We start from the raw sequence: 20517 nt of genomic DNA on the forward strand, positions 1-20517 counted from the left end.
CCTGAGCATTGTATACAAACAGGGGCCATATATCCCTTTCTGTTTCTGGAATAGCTTAACCATAGTGATACGTTATTCAAAATACTCAAGTTCTCTTAGGCCAAGTATTTAAAATTCCCATTTTTAAGATGAAGTCGTGAAGAATTTGAATTTCTAATTCTTAGTCTTCAATTTTCTCACTTTCTTGCAAACCTTTAAAATTGATTGCTGCAGCTTCGCAGGAATTCTACCTGCCACCCAGCATTGTTAACTTGAACTTTCTATTTTGACATGTAGTTGCCACACGCCATGGATTACAAAGCCTTGGAAAAGTTGCTATTTCGAGGAGGATGCCTCCGCCAGCTAACCTCCCTAGCCTCAAAGCAGAGAACAAAGGCAATGACCCTAATGTGAACATTGTGCCTAAGGATGGCACAGGATGGGCTTCAAAACAAGAACAGCACGAAGAAGAAAAGTAAGTGACCAACGAGATCAGGGTTGTTTTGCTGTAACGTTTCTCAAGTTTTTTAAAACTAGTGATGGGTAGGGAGTGGGAAGGAACTGTTTAGACTTGACAGTCCTTAAGATAGCTACTAGAGAGGACAAAGCATCACTATAAATTTTTGTAAGGAGTAATATTACTATTAGGGGATAGTAACTGTGGGAAGGGGGACACAACAAAAAGCACCAAAATTGGTTTAATTGCCTTAAAATCCTCTTTAAGCTCTAAGAGGAATCCGTGGGTGCACAGCAGCTAAGTTAAATAATAGCTTGCAAGTTTGTGAGAATGCAAAGATGTACAGTTTAATCTGTTTTTCCCGATGTAGGGCAGCAAAAGCTTAAATCCTTGGTTTGTATACGTTGGTTAGAATCTCCTTTGTTTTCCTAGCGGTTCTTAATACTTGCACTTTAATTTGTTTGGTTAGTATGCCATAAATTCCACAGCCTTCAAACAAAAATTTTGTATCTTAAATGTCATGCTGTAGTTTCACACTGCCACAAGAAGTAATACAAACAAAACAGAAGTGGGGGTGATATTGATTTTCAGATGTATGCTGTGTATAATTTAATTGCCTGTACTCAGTTCAGTTTCATCCACTAAGTTTGTTTCACAATTGCATGGGAAGTCTCTTGGCAACCTCAAAAGAAAATAGAGTAAAATGTTTCAATAATCTAATCAGAAAGTGCTTTAAAGCAAAATTTATTGCCATTTAAGCTTAAAAAAACAATATTGTTCTCACTGCAGAAGTGGAAGTGGCTTTTAAGTGTTATTCTTCAACATATAAATTGTTCTGAAAACAGAAGATAGAGGCACTGAGTTCAAGTTGTGGGAAGAAATGTCTGCCATCTTCAATCTGGATATAGATCCGGTTTCATGCTGGAAATTGAACTCATGGAGCCGTGGTTGTGGTTAACTAAGCTCTGCAGCCAGTTTCTCAATCATGCAGCAGAAGCTTTGCTGTTTCTTGCAGTGATGTGGTGGTGGTAGCTTGTTGTGCTCTTGTGGAAGTAACAGATGATTGAAGGCTGGCTTCCCCTTCTTGCTGTCACTTCATTTCTTCCTATGTATTTTCCTACATTTAGATGTCATTTTTGACATCTCTCTGAAAGGCTGTTAGACTTCAGGAGATACTTTTTGTGTTTAGCTTTTATTTTAGGTTTATGAAACCACAAATTTACGGTACTCTGCCCAGTGTTGTATGGTATTTTTTCCTACACATCAGAGGCTATTTACATTTGGTTTAGTTAAATTGGTGTTGAGCTCAATGGCTTGTTTAATAAAAACACAGTTTATAATGTTTGTCCCAGTAGTTGTGTGTCTGTAAATAAATGGCTACCCGTTATCTGCAACTGGAAGGTGTTTGCATTGGTTTTCATTATGCTTTATTCTGATAAAAGCCTTAAAAACCACATACAAGTAAAACTAATGGGTGGAAGGAACTTGATGCCTCACAGTGGTGTGTACGCCTAGGCCACAAGTCACGTTTCCTAAATTCAAGCCATCTAGAGTTTGGTCAAGTCTTCAGACCATTTTTCTCCAATTTTCAATATGTTTTTAAGTGTTTCCATTTCAGAGTGTTCTGATATTCACCCCAAGAATACTGGATAAAGGAAATCTCTTTATCAGCTTGGTATTTAGCTTAAATCCTTTTTTCTATTGTTTCGCTATTTTGGAGTTCGCATGAATTACTTGTTTCCTGTGATTACTAATTCTTTCCCTGCTGCTTTCCCAAGTTGTTGCTCTTCCTACGTGTATTGCCTCTATCCCTTTTCCTGGGTAATGCAGCCAGTTGTGCATTGACTTGATTAAATCAGCTGGCCCCAAGCTGAGTTCTTTCCCTCATCAAATGGTACGCCTGTAGGACAGTGCTTAGATAGCTGAGCCTGTTTAGAACTGGAGTTATGTAACAGAGAGGAGCTCCAAGGAATAAAATCTGAGATTTAAAGCATTTACAATTGCTTTTGAAATATTATGCATAGCTGTCTGTTAGGAAGCTAACTGTATAACATTTATAGAGATAACTACAGAATCTGAAGGGTGGTTGTCCAGAAAAAGATGTTAATGGGTGTCAGTTTATTGTTATCCTTCATACAAAGCAAATTCATTTTCATGGCCTGTGGTACAAAGGGAGTAGGCTACCAGACAATCTTGTACTAGTTGTCTCTTCACTGGTACGATACAGCAGGTCTAGACTATCAGACTTCCCGTGTCACTCTTATGTTACCAAAAAAAAATGAGTACTTGGGAGCTGGAGGTGCTGACTGGCAGAGACATGGATGCTTTGAAGTCTTAAGTTAATTGTATGTGCAGGTTTCAGACATTCTTGAAAGAGGTTATGCAGCATTACTGAATTTATAGATTAACAAATATTTTCCTCTAGAATACGCACACTTTTTGGATTGGAAAGAATGAGGAGTTGTTAAATGTCTGTTTTCATTGTCAAGATGGCAAAATTGAGACTGTCTTTGCTCTTAACAGATGTAAACTTTCTTGTTCCAATTCATGGTACCCATATTTTTTTCATAATGTCTCTAGCTTTCATTATCAGTTCTTTTTACTTAGTAATTTCTGACATGCTCGTCTTCTTTCTGTATGTTCACAGCAGTCTTTTTTAAAGTTCTTTCTTCTCCCAGCTCCTGTGCCAAGAGAACATTATTCTGAATTATACCCTTCCATGGCTGTAGATTTTTTTGATCAAATTAGCTAATTTATTCCAATTTTAACTGTTACTGTCACAACTCCTTTTATATGAGAAAATGCTTTTTCTACAGCAAAGTAGTTAGTGGTTCTTCAGCTGCATAGTTACCTCCTTTCATTCACTTGTTTGCTGTAGTAATCCTGACAATCTTATTCTGTGCTCGTTCTCTTGTATTCATGAGTGCTTTTCCTCTAATTTCAGACAGCCAGAGGTGCCACAGACACAGCCGAAACCTGCTGCTCCTGCTCCTCCAGAAGCACCTCCTGTTACCAAATCATGGGCCAACACCAAGCCAGGTGGACAAGATGGTAAGTGATGTTAAAGGTTCTTGTCTAGCCTTGTGGGCTCTGAATGCTGCTGCGAGAGACCCAGACTCAGTCTTGAGCAAGCCAGCTGGGACTAAGAATGCTGTGGAAGCAACTTCCTTGGCTGAAAGTGAGCTAGTCCTGTCACTCAAGCGAGCTCCAGCCCAATTTAGCAGCAGGTCTGACTGCCTTTAAAGGACCTCTGTAGCCTTTTTTTTTTTTTTTTTTTGGATTGACAGGGAAGTGGTGGTCCTGGCATAAAGTGCTGAACGTGGCAGTGGTGGGGAGGGAAAATCTCAGTTGTTGCCAATCATACAATTTTGGCATGAGAACCGTAAACAGTTCATAGTTAATGTAGTCATAATTTTGGATTGTTTTCTGCAAAATGTGTGTAGTCTCACTTCTGTTTAAATGTTTACCATGACAGTGCTTTGGTTTTATAGATTCCTTACTTGTTTTGTTTTCAAAGTGAACGTAGATTATCTTTTTTTTTTTTCCTGGGTAAAAACATTAAAGCTGTTTTTACTCTGTTTTATTTAATAGTTCTCCATCATTTCATACAACATACAATTTCCACTAGTGTGGATCTCAGCTTGAGTGTTTTTGTGACAGGTATAACATCAGAGTTAAATCTTTAGCAGGGTTTAAAAATTGCTCCCAGAGTGAGAGCTTACTTAAGATTCCTGTCTGCATTTTGGAAATTAATAACATGTTTTATCCCTTAAATTTGAAACTTGCAAACTTCCTGTGACTGAAAAAAATACTTGAATTTTGTATTGATAGTTTCCTTAATGAAAGATTTCTCTTTCAGATAGAAATATTAGAGTAGTAAAATCTAGATTGAATGGAGGTAACTTCTAAGCCGTTATTTGGAGTTTAGCATCACGTATCTAATGACTTGGCCTTTTTTTTTTTTTTTGCTGTGAGTGTTAGAAGCTGCAATTCTAGATTCTTCACTTCTTGTTCTCCTGTGTAATGTTCAGTGTTTCCTTCGTTCTCAAATACAGAAGCTCTCCTCCATAAAGCTCCTGCAAGGGTGTTATATAATAGAGGTTTCAAAAAAAAAAAAAAACACACAATGCTGGAATGCAGAAAACTTTGCAGCAGGCTTTCTGCATAAGCTGATAAGATCTTCTCTGATGTGACACAGCAAATAGTGATTCAGCTCAATGGCTCCAAAATGCATTTAGCTAATTATTTTATGGTTACCATGGTAGCTTCTGTGCCAAGCCCAGATGGTGTCCTCATTTCATTCAATTAATGCAGTAGGGGGGTTGCTGTTTCAAGAAGAAATACAGAATGAGAATTGGCATCAGCTGCTTGCTATCATCCTCAGTTTGCGACTTGGGATACACCTGTTGTGTTCATACTTTGCTGATCTGCAGTTGGCTGGTGGAACTTGTACTTCTTCCAGATGCCTCGTATGCATTCCAGCAATCGTCCAGCCAACTGCCTCGTGCTCTTGTGTAAGACTCAACTCGAGTCAGGCAAAACTAAGCCCTTCTCTGATGCTGTGGGTGACCACGTAGAAAAAAGAAACTCCATGATCTAATGACCAGCATTTATTTTTTGGTCCACACATTGGTTAGGAGTTGGGATTAATTGCTACCATCAAATCTTTGATAATTCTTATGCTTGTAGCGCAATTTTTAGGCACAGAGCTAAATATTGTGGCATTTGCTTGTCATAATATCACACAAAAAAATGAAAACAGCGAGGATCCCTGTCTTTTATCTTGTATTGCTATGAAGGATTTTTTCACGGATCACAAAGAACATAGTCTCTTCTAGCTGCTGGCTTAAAAAAAAAAAAAAAAAGCACATATAATGGAGGTTGGAATTTTGGGGGCTGTAAGTGTTCAGATCCTTTTTTTGTCAGTTTGCCTTAGAGCCCACGTAGCCTAATACACAGCCTCTTACAGTAGCTACTAAAAGCAGGAATATGAGCAGGCTGTTATTCAGGCTGTTAGAATAGAAATCTTCCCTCAGTAAGATTATCAGTCATTTGGTATTAGAAGGCTGTTGACCTAAGAGGTCAATATTCATTATGTATATGGGATGGGGGGATTGATTCAGAGTAGATGCAAATGAAACCTGCTATAGAAGACAATCTACTTATTTGGCCTCTCTACCATGTGCAAAAGAAGTCTTAAATTCCAATCTGGACTTTTAGCTTTTAGAAATCAAAACATGACAGTGCTTTGATACTTCTCTTGCAATGTAAATTTGGACTTTAAAAATCCTGAGAAATTTACTAGAATAGCGAATAATCTCAAGGACTTTTTGCAATACCATGGTTGCCTGTCCTTGGGTGGACAGTAGTTATAGAATAAAAGAAGGGAAATCTTTGAAAGGAAAAAAAAGATGTGCTAACATAGCTGAAGAACTTTAGGTATTCCCCATGCTATGTCTCATTCCATTGGACAATTCAAGCTGTCGATTATTGCTCTCTGGTGCTTGCTTCTGGATTATTCTCATTCCAAATAAATGTGATAGCTGGCCTAGTAAATTTAACAGCTTTGGTAGCAAGTGTGAATGTTTTATGAGGATTGCTCTTGGCTCATGAATTCCAATACCAGTAAATTAATGCAGCTCTATGGTTCACATTTTAAGGATGATCAGGCTTATAGGATTGCTTTCTGAACTGTTGACTATGGAAAATTTGTGACTTTGAGTATCTTCTTTTGTAGGTCCAGCTCTTCCAGTAAATAGTTATTTCCAGCAAGAGTTTCCCAGTCTGCCGGCAGCTGGGGATCAGGAAAAGTCAGGCAAAGATAAAGATGCATCTGAAGAGACCCACGGATCTGGACCCAGCTTACGACCACAAAGTAAGTATATGGTACAAATTTTTGTGAAATTGCGTGCAGTTGTCTGGAACTCATTTATTACAAGAGTATATGCTCCCTGTACAAAATAATTCATGAATTCGTTATTTTAGCAAACATACCTACAGTAAAGAAACAGCTGCAAACTGTCCTCCCACATGAAAGTCGTGTGACTACCTCCATCATACATTTAGCTTATTTAAGAAATTGTCATAAAGATTTTTTTTCTACTTTCCTGTGTTCCCAGTGTGGAAAACACGTGTTCAGTCCTCTCCTGCAGTCCACTCTCTATTTGCCAACTCTGGTCAGTAGCCCACTTGTGCTTTGAGGAGCATTGGTTAGTTGCACCATATTGGCATTTTCTTACTTCTACCTGCCAGATACCACAGTGGACACAATGTGTATTTAAAGAACTCTCTAAATAACTAATTAAGTACAGCCCTCATCTCTTCTATTCCTTCCTTAGCCGATACAAGCCAGGCTCTGGATACCTGTCTTTACTTAGAAATACAATGCATAGATATGTCATTTCGAGCTGCTTCAGAGAATCATGAGAGGCCTCTGCATAAGCATCTTAATCTTTGCATTTTATTATTATCAATACCCTTCCTAAATCACCTTGCGTTTTGGAAGGTAGAGAAAAACAACTAGTGGTCTGTAGATTTAACTCTTACCCTTCAGGATCACAGCTGGAGGTAGGGCTGGAGAGGATTAGAAAGCATTCCCTGTTTCTCAAGTGGCTATTGTTTGTTTCAATAGCAAGTACGAAAGTCTGTCTGCGCACATCGCTATGTCACAGAGCTGCGTAGGAAGAATGTATTTTTCCTCATTCCTGTCCGTGAATCTGCAATATAAAGTCTGTCCTTGTTTTCTCATACTGATTCTGTCAATGCAGATGCTACTAACTGGAGAGAAGGCGGTAATAAGGGCAACTCACCCAATTCTACAGCTGATCAAGAAGGTCTTGGGCAAGAAGATGGCAACGCTACACCAGCAGAACAAAACGATGGCCAGAAGGCAGCAGAGAAGAGGGATCCGCGGTTACCACAAGTCCCGCAGCCCAAGCTGAATGGCCAGCAGCAACCACCTATCTCATCTCAGTACAGGGCAATGATGCCCCCTTATGTAAGTGGTTACACAAAAAGTTTGATGGATTATTGGCTAGTGTGATTCCTCTAAACCCCTTTCTCCTCCCTCCAAGGAATGCTTAATAGTTTAGCCAGAACAGTGGGATAACAAACAGATCCCCCAAGGATGTGCCTGCATATTGCCACTCCTGCTGCACTAAGTTTCAACTTGTCAGGAGTTGATGAATACTTGAATTGCTCCACCTTGGTGGCTTGATGTCACATGCTTGTCGTTTGAGAAGACTGTTTTAATTGAAGAGCCTTACTTTACTTCCATTATGATTCCTTTGATGTTGTCAGTATGTTTAATGCAATGATGGTTTTTAACAAATGTCTCCTGTTTGAAACTTTTCTTAGATGTTCAATCAATATCCTAGAATGGCGTATCCTCCTTCCATGCAAGGCCCCACAAGGTTTCCAAATTCTGAGCCCAGTAGGTAAGACACCTTACAAGTGTTCCTGTTTTGTAAGTATCAACTGTGCGTGTGATTCAAACTGGGGGGAAAAAATAATAACAAAAAAATACTTTGCCCTGTAAGTCTTGATTACAATTATATGCTGTCACTGATTAGTCTCAAGTTTGGCTTCTGTGGAGCTGTGCCATGGAGTGGCTTTTGTTTCACAGCTCAGCTGCAAAACTTAAAGGGATCCTGCTTTAAAGGAATTCTGCATGTTACAGAGCTTTTGAATCTGAAGAGCAGGAGAGTTAGGGACACATTTGTAACTTCAAGCAGCACTTTGACTGTCAAATGACTGTTGTTGCATTGTCACAAAGTAAATTCCTGGTTCTCAACTGTACTGCTCATCAGTGAAAGTAGAACTCTAATCCTTTATGAAATCAATTTTACTCCTTTCTCTGTGTGTTCCCCTGGTTGAGGATGGCTGTGTACATGCATGAAATGGGATATGAAATAGGATAGGATACAAAATGGGATAGGAAATGGGATAAAATAGGCGGTATGGTATGAACTTTGACAGATAGTCTGTGGTTGGAATGCAGGAAGAGAGCAGGAGAAGCTGGACAATGTCTGAGAGAACTTAAGTATAGGAGTACAAAGAGTACAGAAGCTTTGACAATGGAAAAAGCATGAAAAATACAAACAAATATCTTTGAAGTGGATAGTGGCATAAGAAGGGTGGCTTTCTACTGTCAACAAACAGCATGGAACATTTGGCTTGTTTGCAAAGTGTGCAAGCAAGGCTATGTTATCTAATCTTTCTCTTCCGTGGAGAACTGTGGTGATGTAGCAGTAATGATTTGAACTACAGTAGTCTCGTGTACGGATGATGCTTCACATTTAAACTGATGTGAGAGAACAGCGTAGTGTATACTTGAAACAATTGACATACAAGTTGGCCTTTTATCTAGCTGTTCTGCTGGATAAATAATGACCATCACCTTTGTTTCTCTTTTTCAGAGGGCCGAGGGGAAGAGGACCACCTTCGTGGTGTTCAGAACCTATTGAGCGCCCGTCCATTCTTAGTGCTAGTGAGCTGAAAGAACTTGATAAATTCGATAACCTTGATGCTGAGGCTGATGAAGGCTGGGCAGGTAAGAACGTCAGACTGGTGATTTCTGTTATTTGTATATCGAATTCTTCTGAATAATTAATGGAATACGTGCTTATGCATCAGGGGCTCAGAGTGAAGTGGATTACACCGAGCAGCTGAACTTCAGCGATGACGATGAGCAAGGAAGCAGTCAGAAAGAGAAGGAAAGTGGGTGAGTTGGTGTTGCCAGTTGGTGTGAATGCCACATAACTAGCTTAGCTCTTGGGAAAGTTGAATGAAATGTATGAAGTACTCATATCAATAACGCTTATTACAGTAATTTAATATTGTATTAAACAGCATAACTGTCTGCAGATGGCAGTCACGTGGGCATGCAGTGGAAGTGATTTTTACTGTGAGGATCTTTCACTCTTGCTAAGAGATGCAGGGGATAGAAGATAAATCACCAAAGATGTATATGGAGTACACCTTTGATTTTTCTTATTTCTTTGCCCAGTGATGAACAAACACCAACAAAAGATTCTCAGAGCCCCGATGGCCAGAAGGAAGCAGAAGAGCAGACAAACGCTAAGTCTGCCACCCAGGTTTCCACAACAGCGGCCAAAGGGCCTTATGGCAAAACTCAGCTTGATCAGGTTTGTGTCTTCTTCCCTTCAACTCTTTTGGCATCAGGTGTCTTTCCAAACTGTCAGGTCTATTAAGGTTGTGAACATGAGTAAAAGCATTAGTTACTGATTATTTTAGCTGCAATAACTGATGGAGTGCTGCTTAGCTTTTTCTGGTCCCAAAATGTAGTAGCATGTATTTATTTAGCGTGTTCTAATCCAGAGATGTGAGGGGGTAAGAACTCCTATGTTGGTTGCTGTGGCTCAAGTAACATGCCTTAACTTGGTTCTGTTGCCTGTCCATTCCTGTAACAGAACGAAGCCATTCCCGTATCCATCATGTTTGCTAGTGGCACAGGGCAAATAGCACCCTGTTGGCCCACATGTTTCCTGATTTTTTTATATCGTGACCAGGCTCTCTTTAATATAAACAGTATCGTATCAGCTTGCTTCTTACTTCTCAGGTAGACACATTTTCTACAGACCATGTAGAATTCATCAGTTTGACCTTTTTGGTTTTTGGATTATCCTGTAATAAAGGAAGAATGGCAACCAACTCAGTTTATATCTGCTTCAGTCTGTTGGCTGTTTTTTTTCCCCTTAAGAAAACATACTGTTGGCTTTGTCTGAAAATTTCAGGGAAACATTTTCTTCTCACAACAGTAAGAGCGAAGATGGATCTTGAATTAGTTTTCATTGCACTTTTTCTCTGTGTAAAGATCATGTAGTCTTACATAGTTTGATGCTACATTGAACCTGAGGGGAAACAGTGCAGTGGACTAAACTCTGAAATTTGGATGTGTGAATTTTTAAAGTTGTACAGCTGTATCAGTACATGAAATGGAGATGTCCTCGCCCTCTTTTTGCATACAGATTTATATACAAGGTAGTAGAAGATAGTGCATCTAAAACCTGTAGCCTTACTTCTGTTGTAAGTTTGTTTACCCTGCTCTTGTGTTTGATCCAATAGGATCGGGGTCCAGCACAGCCCTCTATACATGACAGAGGTGGTCCTGTTCATCCCAAATCTATTCTACCACCGGTAAGAAAGATTAGAGTTGTCCTTATTTTCTAGAGTTAAATTCTTTAATGTGATGGTGGAGGGAGTTACACTAGGAAAAGTAAACATGTTTTGCATAGGGGTAAGCCTTTTCTGTAACAACTAAAGTGACACAGAACCTGGGGCTGAATAGGAGTGGGACCTCAACAAAACCACATTGCAAACTGTGTAAAGCAGCCCCATCTTGAAAGTGGCGTATGAAATACATGCAAACTTCCAGAGGTTTTGATTATCCACCCTTGTGTGGGGACTGGAGAGGACAGCGATGTGGGGAGGTTGTTCAAGGGCTGAATGTGGCCGAGTATTGGCTGCGTACCCAGGCAGACAGGGAGATGAAGTTCCAAGTGAAGTGTGGAGATAGCAGTTTCTTTCCAATTTTCAACAGTCCTTTTTAAAATCACTGTTATCCTATGACAACCTTGAATTTCTTTGGCTCCTTGGGGGACTTTGAATTGTCCCCAACAGGCTGTAACCAAATCTAAAAGGTTTTTGTCATCTTCGTAGTCACTTTGCCTGAGCAGTGATAAGGAGCAGTGACATGAGCCCAACTGAATCTTTTCTTCTCCTTTCTGAGCTCAGGTTGCATGGGTTGTAACTGGAGCAGGAGGGTGGGGTCTTGGTTTGTCTCTCAAACCTCCCTTTTTAAAAGTGCAATCCAAATACATCTGTTGGCTGTAGTCAAAATGCCCATCTCACCTAGCTGTTCCACATAATATGTGATCTACCTAACTTAGTGATTTAAATATTGCAGCATCCTCCTCCTCCTGATCGCCAGATACCTGGAAGGCAGGGACCCTTTCCCCCTAAACCAGTACCAGATGAAGATGAAATATGGAAACAGAGGAGAAGACAACAATCAGAGATATCTGCTGCAGTTGAGCGAGCCCGTAAACGACGAGAAGAGGAAGAAAGAAGAATGGAAGAACAAAGAAAAGCAGCTTGTGCAGAAAAGCTGAAACGGTTAAATGAGAAATTTGGCTGTATGACAAAACCCTCCCGAGAAGACCCTCTAAAAGAGCGAGAGCGGGAAAGAGAGAGAGAGAGGGAAAGGGAAAGAGAAAGAGAAAGGGAGCGGGAGCGGGAAAGGGAGAGAGAGAGGGAAAGAGAACGGGAAAGGGAAAAGGAGAGGGAGAGGGAAAGGGAAAAGGAAAAAGAGAGGGAAAGGGAGAGGGAGAAGGAAAAAGAAGAAAAAGAAAAACTGGAGAAAGCAAAAGAGCAAGAAAGGAAGAATGAGAAAGAAAAGGAGGCAGAGACAGAAGAGAAAGAAAAGGAGGAGAAAGAAGAGGAGAAACCAGCAAATGAGGCTCCTGAGCCTGTAGAACCTGTGGCAACACCTGTAGTAGAAAAACAAGAAAGTGAAAGCAGGAATAACAAGGAAGAAAAAGGTATGCTTGCACACAAGTAGGAGTTGTCTTTCTTGAAGCTGAGCCACAGAGCATAGTAGTAATCTAAGAGTCTAATTTGAATACCTAATTAAGTGCATCAAGACCATTTATTTTCCTGGCACATTACAGCTGCTGACTGTGTCCTTTGAGCTAGACTTGTTTGGCCAGCTCATCAAAACGTTAAAGGAAAAATTGGTTCTGTGATTTAGGCTGGACATAAAAGAATGCAGGAAAAAAAAAGAGACTTTCTTCTTGATAAGAGGGTCAGCAATTCATGTTGCCAAGAAGCAATGTAAATTATTTCAGCTATTCTGTTCTTTAAGAAAGCCTAGAGAAGTAGATGCGAAGAGCATGTTTAAAATTGGTGCATTTTTTTGTAGTGGAGCTTGAATGCAACAGGAAAACTGTTATTAAACATAGTCTAACATTTTTCTAAGCTTTAAATGGATAAAAGTGATTGTGAAACTGAACTTGGATGCATAAATAAGTTGATCCGCATTTAATATGGTAGCATTGATGCAGCACTTCTTAAATCGCACAATATTACAACATAAATGACATCTGATTGCACAGCTTAAGTTTAAAAGGGATGCTGAGAGATGGATTAATGACAATATTTTGAGGTGCTGTTCTTAACATTTTTGCATGTCTGTTTTGAGAACTAAAACTGTGAGGTTAGAGAAAGGTTATTCATCTTAGAGAGGTCCTTTATTTGATGCTCTGGTTACCATGAAATTATTGTTGTTTTCAGGTGCACTTGTCTCATATCTGTTTGGTTTTGGTTTGGTTTGTTTTCTCAGAAGATCAGCCAGTCTTTACCCGACAAGACAGTGGTCGGAATGAGAAAGAGAATGCACAGGTGACTCATGAGAGTGAGCCAGATTCAGGATCTCAGCCACGTCCTGCTGTTTCCTCAGGCTATTCTAAACAGTTCCAGAAATCACTGCCGCCAAGATTTCAGAGGCAGCAGGTAACTAACAAGTTCACTAAAATGATGTCTTCCTGCCTCATTCTAAATAAGAATGTGACTGTAGGGATTCTTTTTAAAAGTCCGAGGTGTTGGCTTCCAGCTTCTGTGATATCTATTGTACTGGCAGAATTTCCTTTGCAGTAAGCACTTCTCATCCCTTGCAAAATGTATAAGGGAGGACAAGACAAGAGAGGCTTTCAACACTGGCTGCTTTTTGCATTGATTGCTGGAAGTAGAGCTTTGCCCTGTGGATTCTTTTGGAATCTGCTATCTGATTATCATTGTTTCTGCAGCTCTTCTTTAAAGGGCATGACACTCATGAATGTAATTTGCACTCAGTTCCTATGCTCTGAAGAGCACTTGTTATTCACAACATGCACAAAGTGTAGATTTTCCTATATCTCAGCCAAACACTAGTGAAACTGTAGTTACTCTAAATTGTCCAGCCTTTTTTTCCCCCTCCTTTTCTCCTTGTTCATCCTGATTCCTATTTGAGATAAATTTTCAGGATGCTTAGTATCCCAGAGGTGACTACACTTGTTGTTTCTAAGGGTTATTAATTCTGCTCAAGTCTTAATCTTTAAAAATAATAATTTAATCTTGTAATACTGTTTTCTATCATTCAGGAGCAGATGAAGCAACAGCAGTGGCAGCAACAGCAGCAAGGTGTACTTCCACAGTCTGCTCCCTCCCAGCCCTCTAGTGGCCCTGTACCTCCTCCCCAGCATAGACCCCTTTACCAGCCGATGCAGCCACATCCTCAGCATTTAGCTTCAATGGGCTTCGATCCCCGGTGGCTAATGATGCAGTCTTACATGGACCCGCGAATGATGTCAGGAAGGCCTGCAATGGATATGCCTCCAATTCATCCAGGTAAAATCTGGCAGCACGTTTGACTGTTGAACTTGCTCAGTTTTGAAATAGATGTCTTTCCTTAACCTGTGTCTAGTAATTGTAAATAGATAAGTTTTATAAAAAAAAAGAAAACTACATTATTTGAGACTAAGTAGATTTTAGTGATACTGGGAGAATGATACAGTCATACATCAATGTGTATCTTTGACTAGAAAGTAAAATCATAGCTTTCTCCTGTATCAAGGCATGTTAGTGACAGGGCTGTATTCAAAATGTCACTGTAAGCCTTACTTGGCTGCAAATGTTAAAGCTGGCATGAGTTGAGTCATTACACTATAAAAAACGGTGTGTTTAACCATTTATCTCTCATGTTAGCGCTTGGTACCACTTTGTTTAAAAAAAAAAAAGCTATTTTTTTATCTTGTGTACTAGCTAGCACCTTCAGAACACTTGCTATATTTCTGTTTTCAGATTCCTGGCACTAAAAGTCCTTTTTAACTTTTAGAATGGCTGTCTGACTTGCAATTAGAAAAGCTAAATTCTTTAAAATGTTAATTAAAACAATAAAATAAATAATAAAAATAATAAAATTTAAAAAAATAATAAAAAAAAAAAATAGACCTGTAGTCCTTAACAGGGTACCATAAAACACTTGTATGTACACTCATCATGCCTTTGCCATTCGGATCTTGCAGCAGAAAATTAATCCACAAGTTTACAGATGTACAGGCCTGGTTCTTTCCATTATAGGGGAAGCAGACAGTTTTTCATTTTGTTGTTACATAGGGTAAGGGTGGTGAATGACTTAATCATTCTGAAGTCATCTGGCAGTGAAAAACCGTTTGGTTCCAACAACAGAAGGTACAGAAAAAAGATAGGAGGAGAGAGAATAGTGCTTCTCAGGACCCCCTGATACCCTCTGTGTTTTATGAGCTAGGTCTCTTTGCTAATGTTAAATTGGTTTCAATTGTTGAAATTAAACCTGTTCCAGGAATTATGCCTCCCAAACCACTGATGAGAAGAGACCAGATAGAAGGATCAGCAGCTAGTTCGGACTCCTTTGACCACATAGCTCGCTCAGCAAGAGAGCACGCTGTTCCTTTGTCAGAGCCCCGCATGATGTGGGGGTCAGACCCGTACCCCCATGCAGAACCTCAGCAAGCTAGTTCTCCTCCCAAAGTGTTAGAAGAGACTGACAACTTGAGGTAAGCCTGAATTACCTACTCTTGTCACTTCTGAGCAATATGCGATAATGCACTTAGCTATGGAATTTATATTGTAAAATACTTTTTCAGCTGTAAATTCTGACCAAGTCACTGCTGCTTTTCACACAAAACTTTAAAAGGAGTTGTGACTGGAGGGACACAATGTACTTGGCACTCTCGTATAAGACATTCCTGCCCTATAGTAGGGTGTAGAAGGGCATTTTACCCCTTGTTTAGGATCCATAACCTAATTTGATGAATGGTGATTGCCGTAATATTGTAAATTTTCAGTTTTGTGGAATGCTGCTGCAGTATTGTATACTGTCCTTCATCTGCTTTCCTTCTTCCACATGCAAGAGAGCTTCTGTCTGATGTATATTAGTTTCAAAAGTGATGTGTTAAGTACAAGTGGTATAAACTGAGACAGTCCCTTTGGACCTTTGCTGCATGCTGAGCGGTCAGGAAGGCTTCCTATACATCTTCAAAATATCTCCCAAATATTTTTTTTGCTGTACTGTGGTCTGCATGATACTTAGTGATGTTACCCTGCTAACCTGGGGGCTTGGTTTAAAGTACAGGTATAGCCATTAATACATTCCTAAAGCGAACTGTACATTCAACATTGAATTTTTAACCAGGGTAGAATAAAATGGGTCTCTATAAAAATAGCAGACACTGAAAATGACTGTCTTATGTTTCCTGAAGCTGACATAAATCCTTCATGCAAACAGAAAATTATTTAGGCAAATATTTATCAATAAGAACTTTTCCCCCATTGTAACATTTTTTAATTGCCTTGTCTTAGGTCTGAGGCACACTTGGAGCAAGAACGAGTTGCTGTTCCCTCTGCAGCTTATCCTGTAGAACACAACCAGTTGGACTCTCATCCAAAGACAGACTTTTTCAGAGAATCGGGAGAGGTGGAGGTACAGAAGTTCCCAAGCAGGCCTTTGGAAGATGTACAGCCTCTCCAAACTGACACATCTAACACTGCAGCTAATTTTGAAGGAGTTGATGAGAATGTTTCACGCAGCTCTCCAGAAGAACTTGCCCCTGTGGGGGAGAGTCACTCTTCATTAAAGAGAAGCATTTCCCATGGTTCAAGTCATTCTCTAAAATCGGAAGAACAGAGGAATGAGACAGCAGCAAATATCCCTAAATTGATTAACAGGTCTGTTGAGTCAAAGGAGATAATTGAGAGAATTGAGGTTAAGCCAAAAAAAGAAGTTTTGATCAGTAATAGAACAACAGAAGGACCAAAACCTGAAAAAACCTTCAAACCTAAGTCTGAAACAAGATGGGGTCCTAGGCCAGGTTATGGCAGGAGAGAAGAAGGCAGTGATAGACCAGTAAGAAGATCGGGTCCTATTAAGAAACCGGTGCTTAGAGATATGAAAGAAGAGCGCGAGCAGAGAGAAGAGCGTGAGCAGAGGAAGGAGAAGGAAGGAGAGAAGATTGCTAATGAAAAACTGAGCAAATCTGAAAAAAGTGACAAAAAGGAAGCACCTCAAGTGCCAGTGCCTCAGGCTGAGCCAGAGACGTCTGCCTCTAGCAGTGCTCCTCTGGCTAAGAAGATAGCCCAGGATGCTGCCCCAACAGCTGCCAGCTCGGAGAGCAGTCAGCCTGAGACTGTGGTTAAAGTTCCAGTTCAGCCATCCACGCCTCCCGTCCCCCAGCAGCTCCCAGCTCCCCAGCCTGTTGCTGCTCCCCAGCTGCCCCCTGCCATCCCACAGCAGCCGCCTGCTCAGCCCGCAGCACAGCAGCAGCCACAAGCTCAGCAGCCAGCTACGGCGGTGAAGGAGGAGAAGCAGACAGAGAAGACAGTTACCAAGGAGATTGTGGAGAAGCCACGCTTAGAAACCAGGCCGGTAAAAAGAGAGCCTGGCTTACCACCTAGGACATACTGGAAGGAGGCTAGGGATAGAGACTGGTTCCCAGATCAGGGCTACAGAGGCAGAGGTCGTGGGGAGTATTATTCTAGAGGTCGCAGCTACAGAGGTTCTTACGGAGGACGTGGTCGGGGCAGCAGAGGCCATAACAGGGAGTACCCACACTACAGAGATACTAAGCCTAGATCAGACCACGTGCCTTCAGGGCCTGTTAGGCAGAGAGAAGAGAGTGAAACTCGCAGTGAGAGTTCTGACTTCGAAGTAATTCCAAAACGGCGGCGACAGCATGGTTCGGAGACTGACTCTGACAGCGAAGTTCACGAAAGTGCGAGTGACACTCTGCTTTCAGACAAAGACAGCCTAATCAAAGGCAAGCACCCAAAAAGAGAGGAGAGAACCGATGGCAAGAAACCTATGAAGCCACTGTCATTCAAACCTGAAAACAATATCAGAGTAGACAACAGATCTCTAGAAAAAAATTATATAAGAGATGATGAGAATAAACCCAAACCAGGGTTTCTTCCGAAGGGAGAGCCTTCTAGACGAGGCCGAGGAGGGATGTATAGGCGTGGTGGTAGGGATCCTGGCGGGCGTCCTCCACGTCCATCCACAATAAGGAGACCAGCCTACAGAGACAATCAGTGGAACCCGAGACAAACAGAGATCATTAAAACAGAAGACGGGGAGCCTCCAAGGAGAAATGAACATTACGGTCCTATACCTGTTGATAAAAGACCTCCAAAGTTTGAGAGGAAGTTTGATCCAACCAGGGAGAGGCCACGAAGACAAAGGCCTGCTCGGCCTCCGAGGCAAGATAAGCCACCACGCTTCAGGCGGCTAAAAGAGAGAGAGGCTGCATCCAAGATAAATGAGGCAGTAACCAGCTCATCAACAAGTGCTACGGTCAGTAACACAGGTAATGAGCCCTCCAACGCTGCTCTGGAAGTTTCGGGAAGTAAGACACCAGACTTGTCCAACCAGAATTCCTCAGACCAGGCAAATGAAGAGTGGGAAACGGCCTCAGAAAGCAGCGACTTCAATGAGAGGCGTGAGAGGGATGAGAAGAAAACAGCAGATGTCGCGGCACAGGTGGCTGCAAAGGCAGGAGAAAACACTGGAGCTCCAAAAAGGGAAATAGCCAAGAGAAGTTTCTCTAGCCAGCGGCCTGGCATAGACCGTCAAAACCGACGTGGCAACAATGGGCCAGCGAAGCCAGGGAGGAACTTCTCAGGGCCTAGGAGTGAAAGGCGCAGTGGTCCTCCACCCCGAAGTGGAAAAAGAGGGTAAGTACCAGGTTCTGGAGGGAAGCAGGCATAGTTGGGTTGTGTTGTCCTCTTGTGCTTCGCATATGCACCTGTGTCTGTGTACTTTCTGTATTTGTTTGTATGCAGACACTTAGAAAATGGAGTTAAGAGTGGAGTACTCCTATGAATGCACAATGTTAAACAAATTTAATAAAATATAGCCCTGTTTCTCAGGGTATGTTTCCCAAATTTTGGATGCAAGCTGGCATGTTAATGTGAGCACTTCCGCAGGTTAATACGTTGCAGCATTGCATTTGGCCTGCTGTATTTAAATCAATCACCTAACATAGAGAAGCATGTTGAGAAATGCTTGCCATTGAGAATAAACTTTGTTTCTCCATATGGTCAATTTGATTGGAACTTGATAATTATCTAGTGTCGCTGCTTGCCCGCTCTAATCTCTGGATTAAAAATATTAGGGCTTTCTGTGGACTAGTCACTTAAATATGATGTGGAAGCAAAAGCTGGGTTTCCCAGGTGCCACAGCAAAGCTAGAATGCTGGTTTCTGACTCTAGTGGCTTCAGAGAGCTTTCGTCAAGGGAGCCTGTAAAACAGCTGTATTTTTATCCTTTTTACACTTGCTCACATTGCATACTGTAAGCTTCTATTTGTTTATTTTTACTTTTTCCACAGAAGGCTTTGCTAGAGTTCTGAACTGCATTCCTGTTGAGTTTTTGATGTCTCTGCCTTGACTGAGGCAGAGTTAACCTTAAAATTTAATTAGGCACATTTTTTTCTCTGATTTTTTTTTTTGGCAGCAGAACATTGGATATCTCACCAAAACAGCTTTTGCTGTTTAGCTTCTGCTTGTTCAGTTGCTGAAAGTGAATGTCTGGAGCCTACTAAGAAGTTGCACAGTAGACACTCACAACCCTATAATGTGATTTGCTTTAGGTTGTTAGTTCCGTTCTTCATTTGCTCTGTGGCTAGTGATTAATTTTCTTAACAGAACTTTGTTTTTTGTTTTTTGTTTTTTGTTTTTTTTTTATAATACAGGCCATTTGAAGACCAGACAGCAACCGTGCCCGGTGTTGATCCCGCCACCACCAACTCGTTGCATCAGGAAGAAGGAGGTGTTACTGTTGCAGGACAAAAAAGCACCAAGGATGCAAGTGGCAAAAAGAGAGAGGAACCTAAAGCTGGTCCAAAGAAGCCTAAGGAAAAAGTGGATGCCTTGTCTCAATTTGATCTTAATAATTATGCAAGTATGTATTGATAAAATACCATGCTAACACGAATTTTTAATCCTGCTAGCTTCTCTGGATATAGTGTTGGCTGTTTAAAGCTTACAAAAGAGGAAAGATGGCTTTTTAAACACTAGAACAATTGTGTACTTTAGCATTGTCACCTTTGTCATATTTAAGTAATGTGTGTGCCTGTAAAAGGTGGCATACCTCATTTTTTTTATATAGATGAGAGTAATTTTGGTCTACCATCTAATCTTTACTCTGTCCTTCGGACCATTTTCCACCACAGTAATAATTTGCTTAACCTTCATAAGCAGATAGTGTATATCACTGAAACACAGCAAATATTCCAGACGGCTGTTCGTTATTTTAAATTGCATTGTTTTAAGCAGTTTTAGTTCTTAGTTCCTGGAGAGTCTGGTACAGGAAGCTCCAGATTTTTAGTTTATAAATATCAATTTCCTGTCTTCAAGTTCACCAGTCTAAAGTTCTTGCACTTAGCAAGAAAAAACTTATCTTTATCGGGACCATCATCTCTATCTTCTTATGGGGAAGTTGCTTCTACTCTGAAGTGGTTTTTGCTTGGTGTATTTTACTGTGTGCTGCATCTGAAGCTGTTAAGACAACAGCCTCTATATCTTTCCTTTTCTATAGGTGTTGTGATCATTGATGACCACCCTGAAGTGACAGTAGTCGAAGACTCCCAGTCTAACTTGAATGATGATGGTTTCACTGAAGTGGTGTCGAAGAAACAACAGAAACGCTTACAAGATGAAGAGCGCAGGAAGAAGGAAGAACAAACAGTGCAGGTACGAGACACATTTGTAATGCAAAAGACCTTCTTGTGATACTGAGAATGTTGTGAAGTGTGCAGAATCTTCATCCCAAGAAACTATGTATTTTCATCCCTTAAAGATAACTAGATAGTTGTATTAATACTTTATTTTAATTTTAAATTTTAAACGAAACTCATTTTCAGTGGGACATTTTAGGATTCTGTACTTGTTTGGGCCTTGTTGGGTAGGTGGAACTGGTAAACTGGAAATGTCATTTCTTCATGCTTGTGTAAATCTTTATCATATTGCTTGTGTATCAGTTGATCCCAAGAG

The 20517-nt window shown here is 40.6% G+C and overlaps 1 protein-coding gene across 8 annotated transcripts in view; it reads left to right on the top strand.

Moving 5' to 3' along the window:
• PRRC2C (proline rich coiled-coil 2C) overlaps nucleotides 1-20517 on the top strand; it is a 69870-nt gene that overhangs the window by 18730 nt on the left and 30623 nt on the right. For 6 of the 8 annotated variants that reach the window (XM_084291294.1, XM_084291297.1, XM_084291299.1 and 3 more), the window contains exons 4-19: nucleotides 277-454; nucleotides 3381-3487; nucleotides 6174-6311; nucleotides 7189-7433; nucleotides 7793-7872; nucleotides 8854-8987; nucleotides 9071-9158; nucleotides 9444-9582; nucleotides 10523-10594; nucleotides 11364-11997; nucleotides 12798-12967; nucleotides 13594-13840; nucleotides 14814-15027; nucleotides 15833-18199; nucleotides 19218-19426; nucleotides 20063-20217. In XM_084291294.1, the coding sequence (XP_084147420.1) occupies nucleotides 277-454; nucleotides 3381-3487; nucleotides 6174-6311; nucleotides 7189-7433; nucleotides 7793-7872; nucleotides 8854-8987; nucleotides 9071-9158; nucleotides 9444-9582; nucleotides 10523-10594; nucleotides 11364-11997; nucleotides 12798-12967; nucleotides 13594-13840; nucleotides 14814-15027; nucleotides 15833-18199; nucleotides 19218-19426; nucleotides 20063-20217 (5177 nt within the window). The remainder of the gene's footprint in view (nucleotides 1-276; nucleotides 455-3380; nucleotides 3488-6173; nucleotides 6312-7188; nucleotides 7434-7792; nucleotides 7873-8853; nucleotides 8988-9070; nucleotides 9159-9443; nucleotides 9583-10522; nucleotides 10595-11363; nucleotides 11998-12797; nucleotides 12968-13593; nucleotides 13841-14813; nucleotides 15028-15832; nucleotides 18200-19217; nucleotides 19427-20062; nucleotides 20218-20517) is intronic. The other 2 variants (XM_084291295.1, XM_084291296.1) reach the window with 2 other exon arrangements.

This window comes from Netta rufina (genome assembly GCF_964035555.1).
Source record: "Netta rufina genome assembly, chromosome: 8".
Classification (NCBI taxonomy): Eukaryota; Metazoa; Chordata; class Aves; order Anseriformes; family Anatidae; genus Netta; species Netta rufina.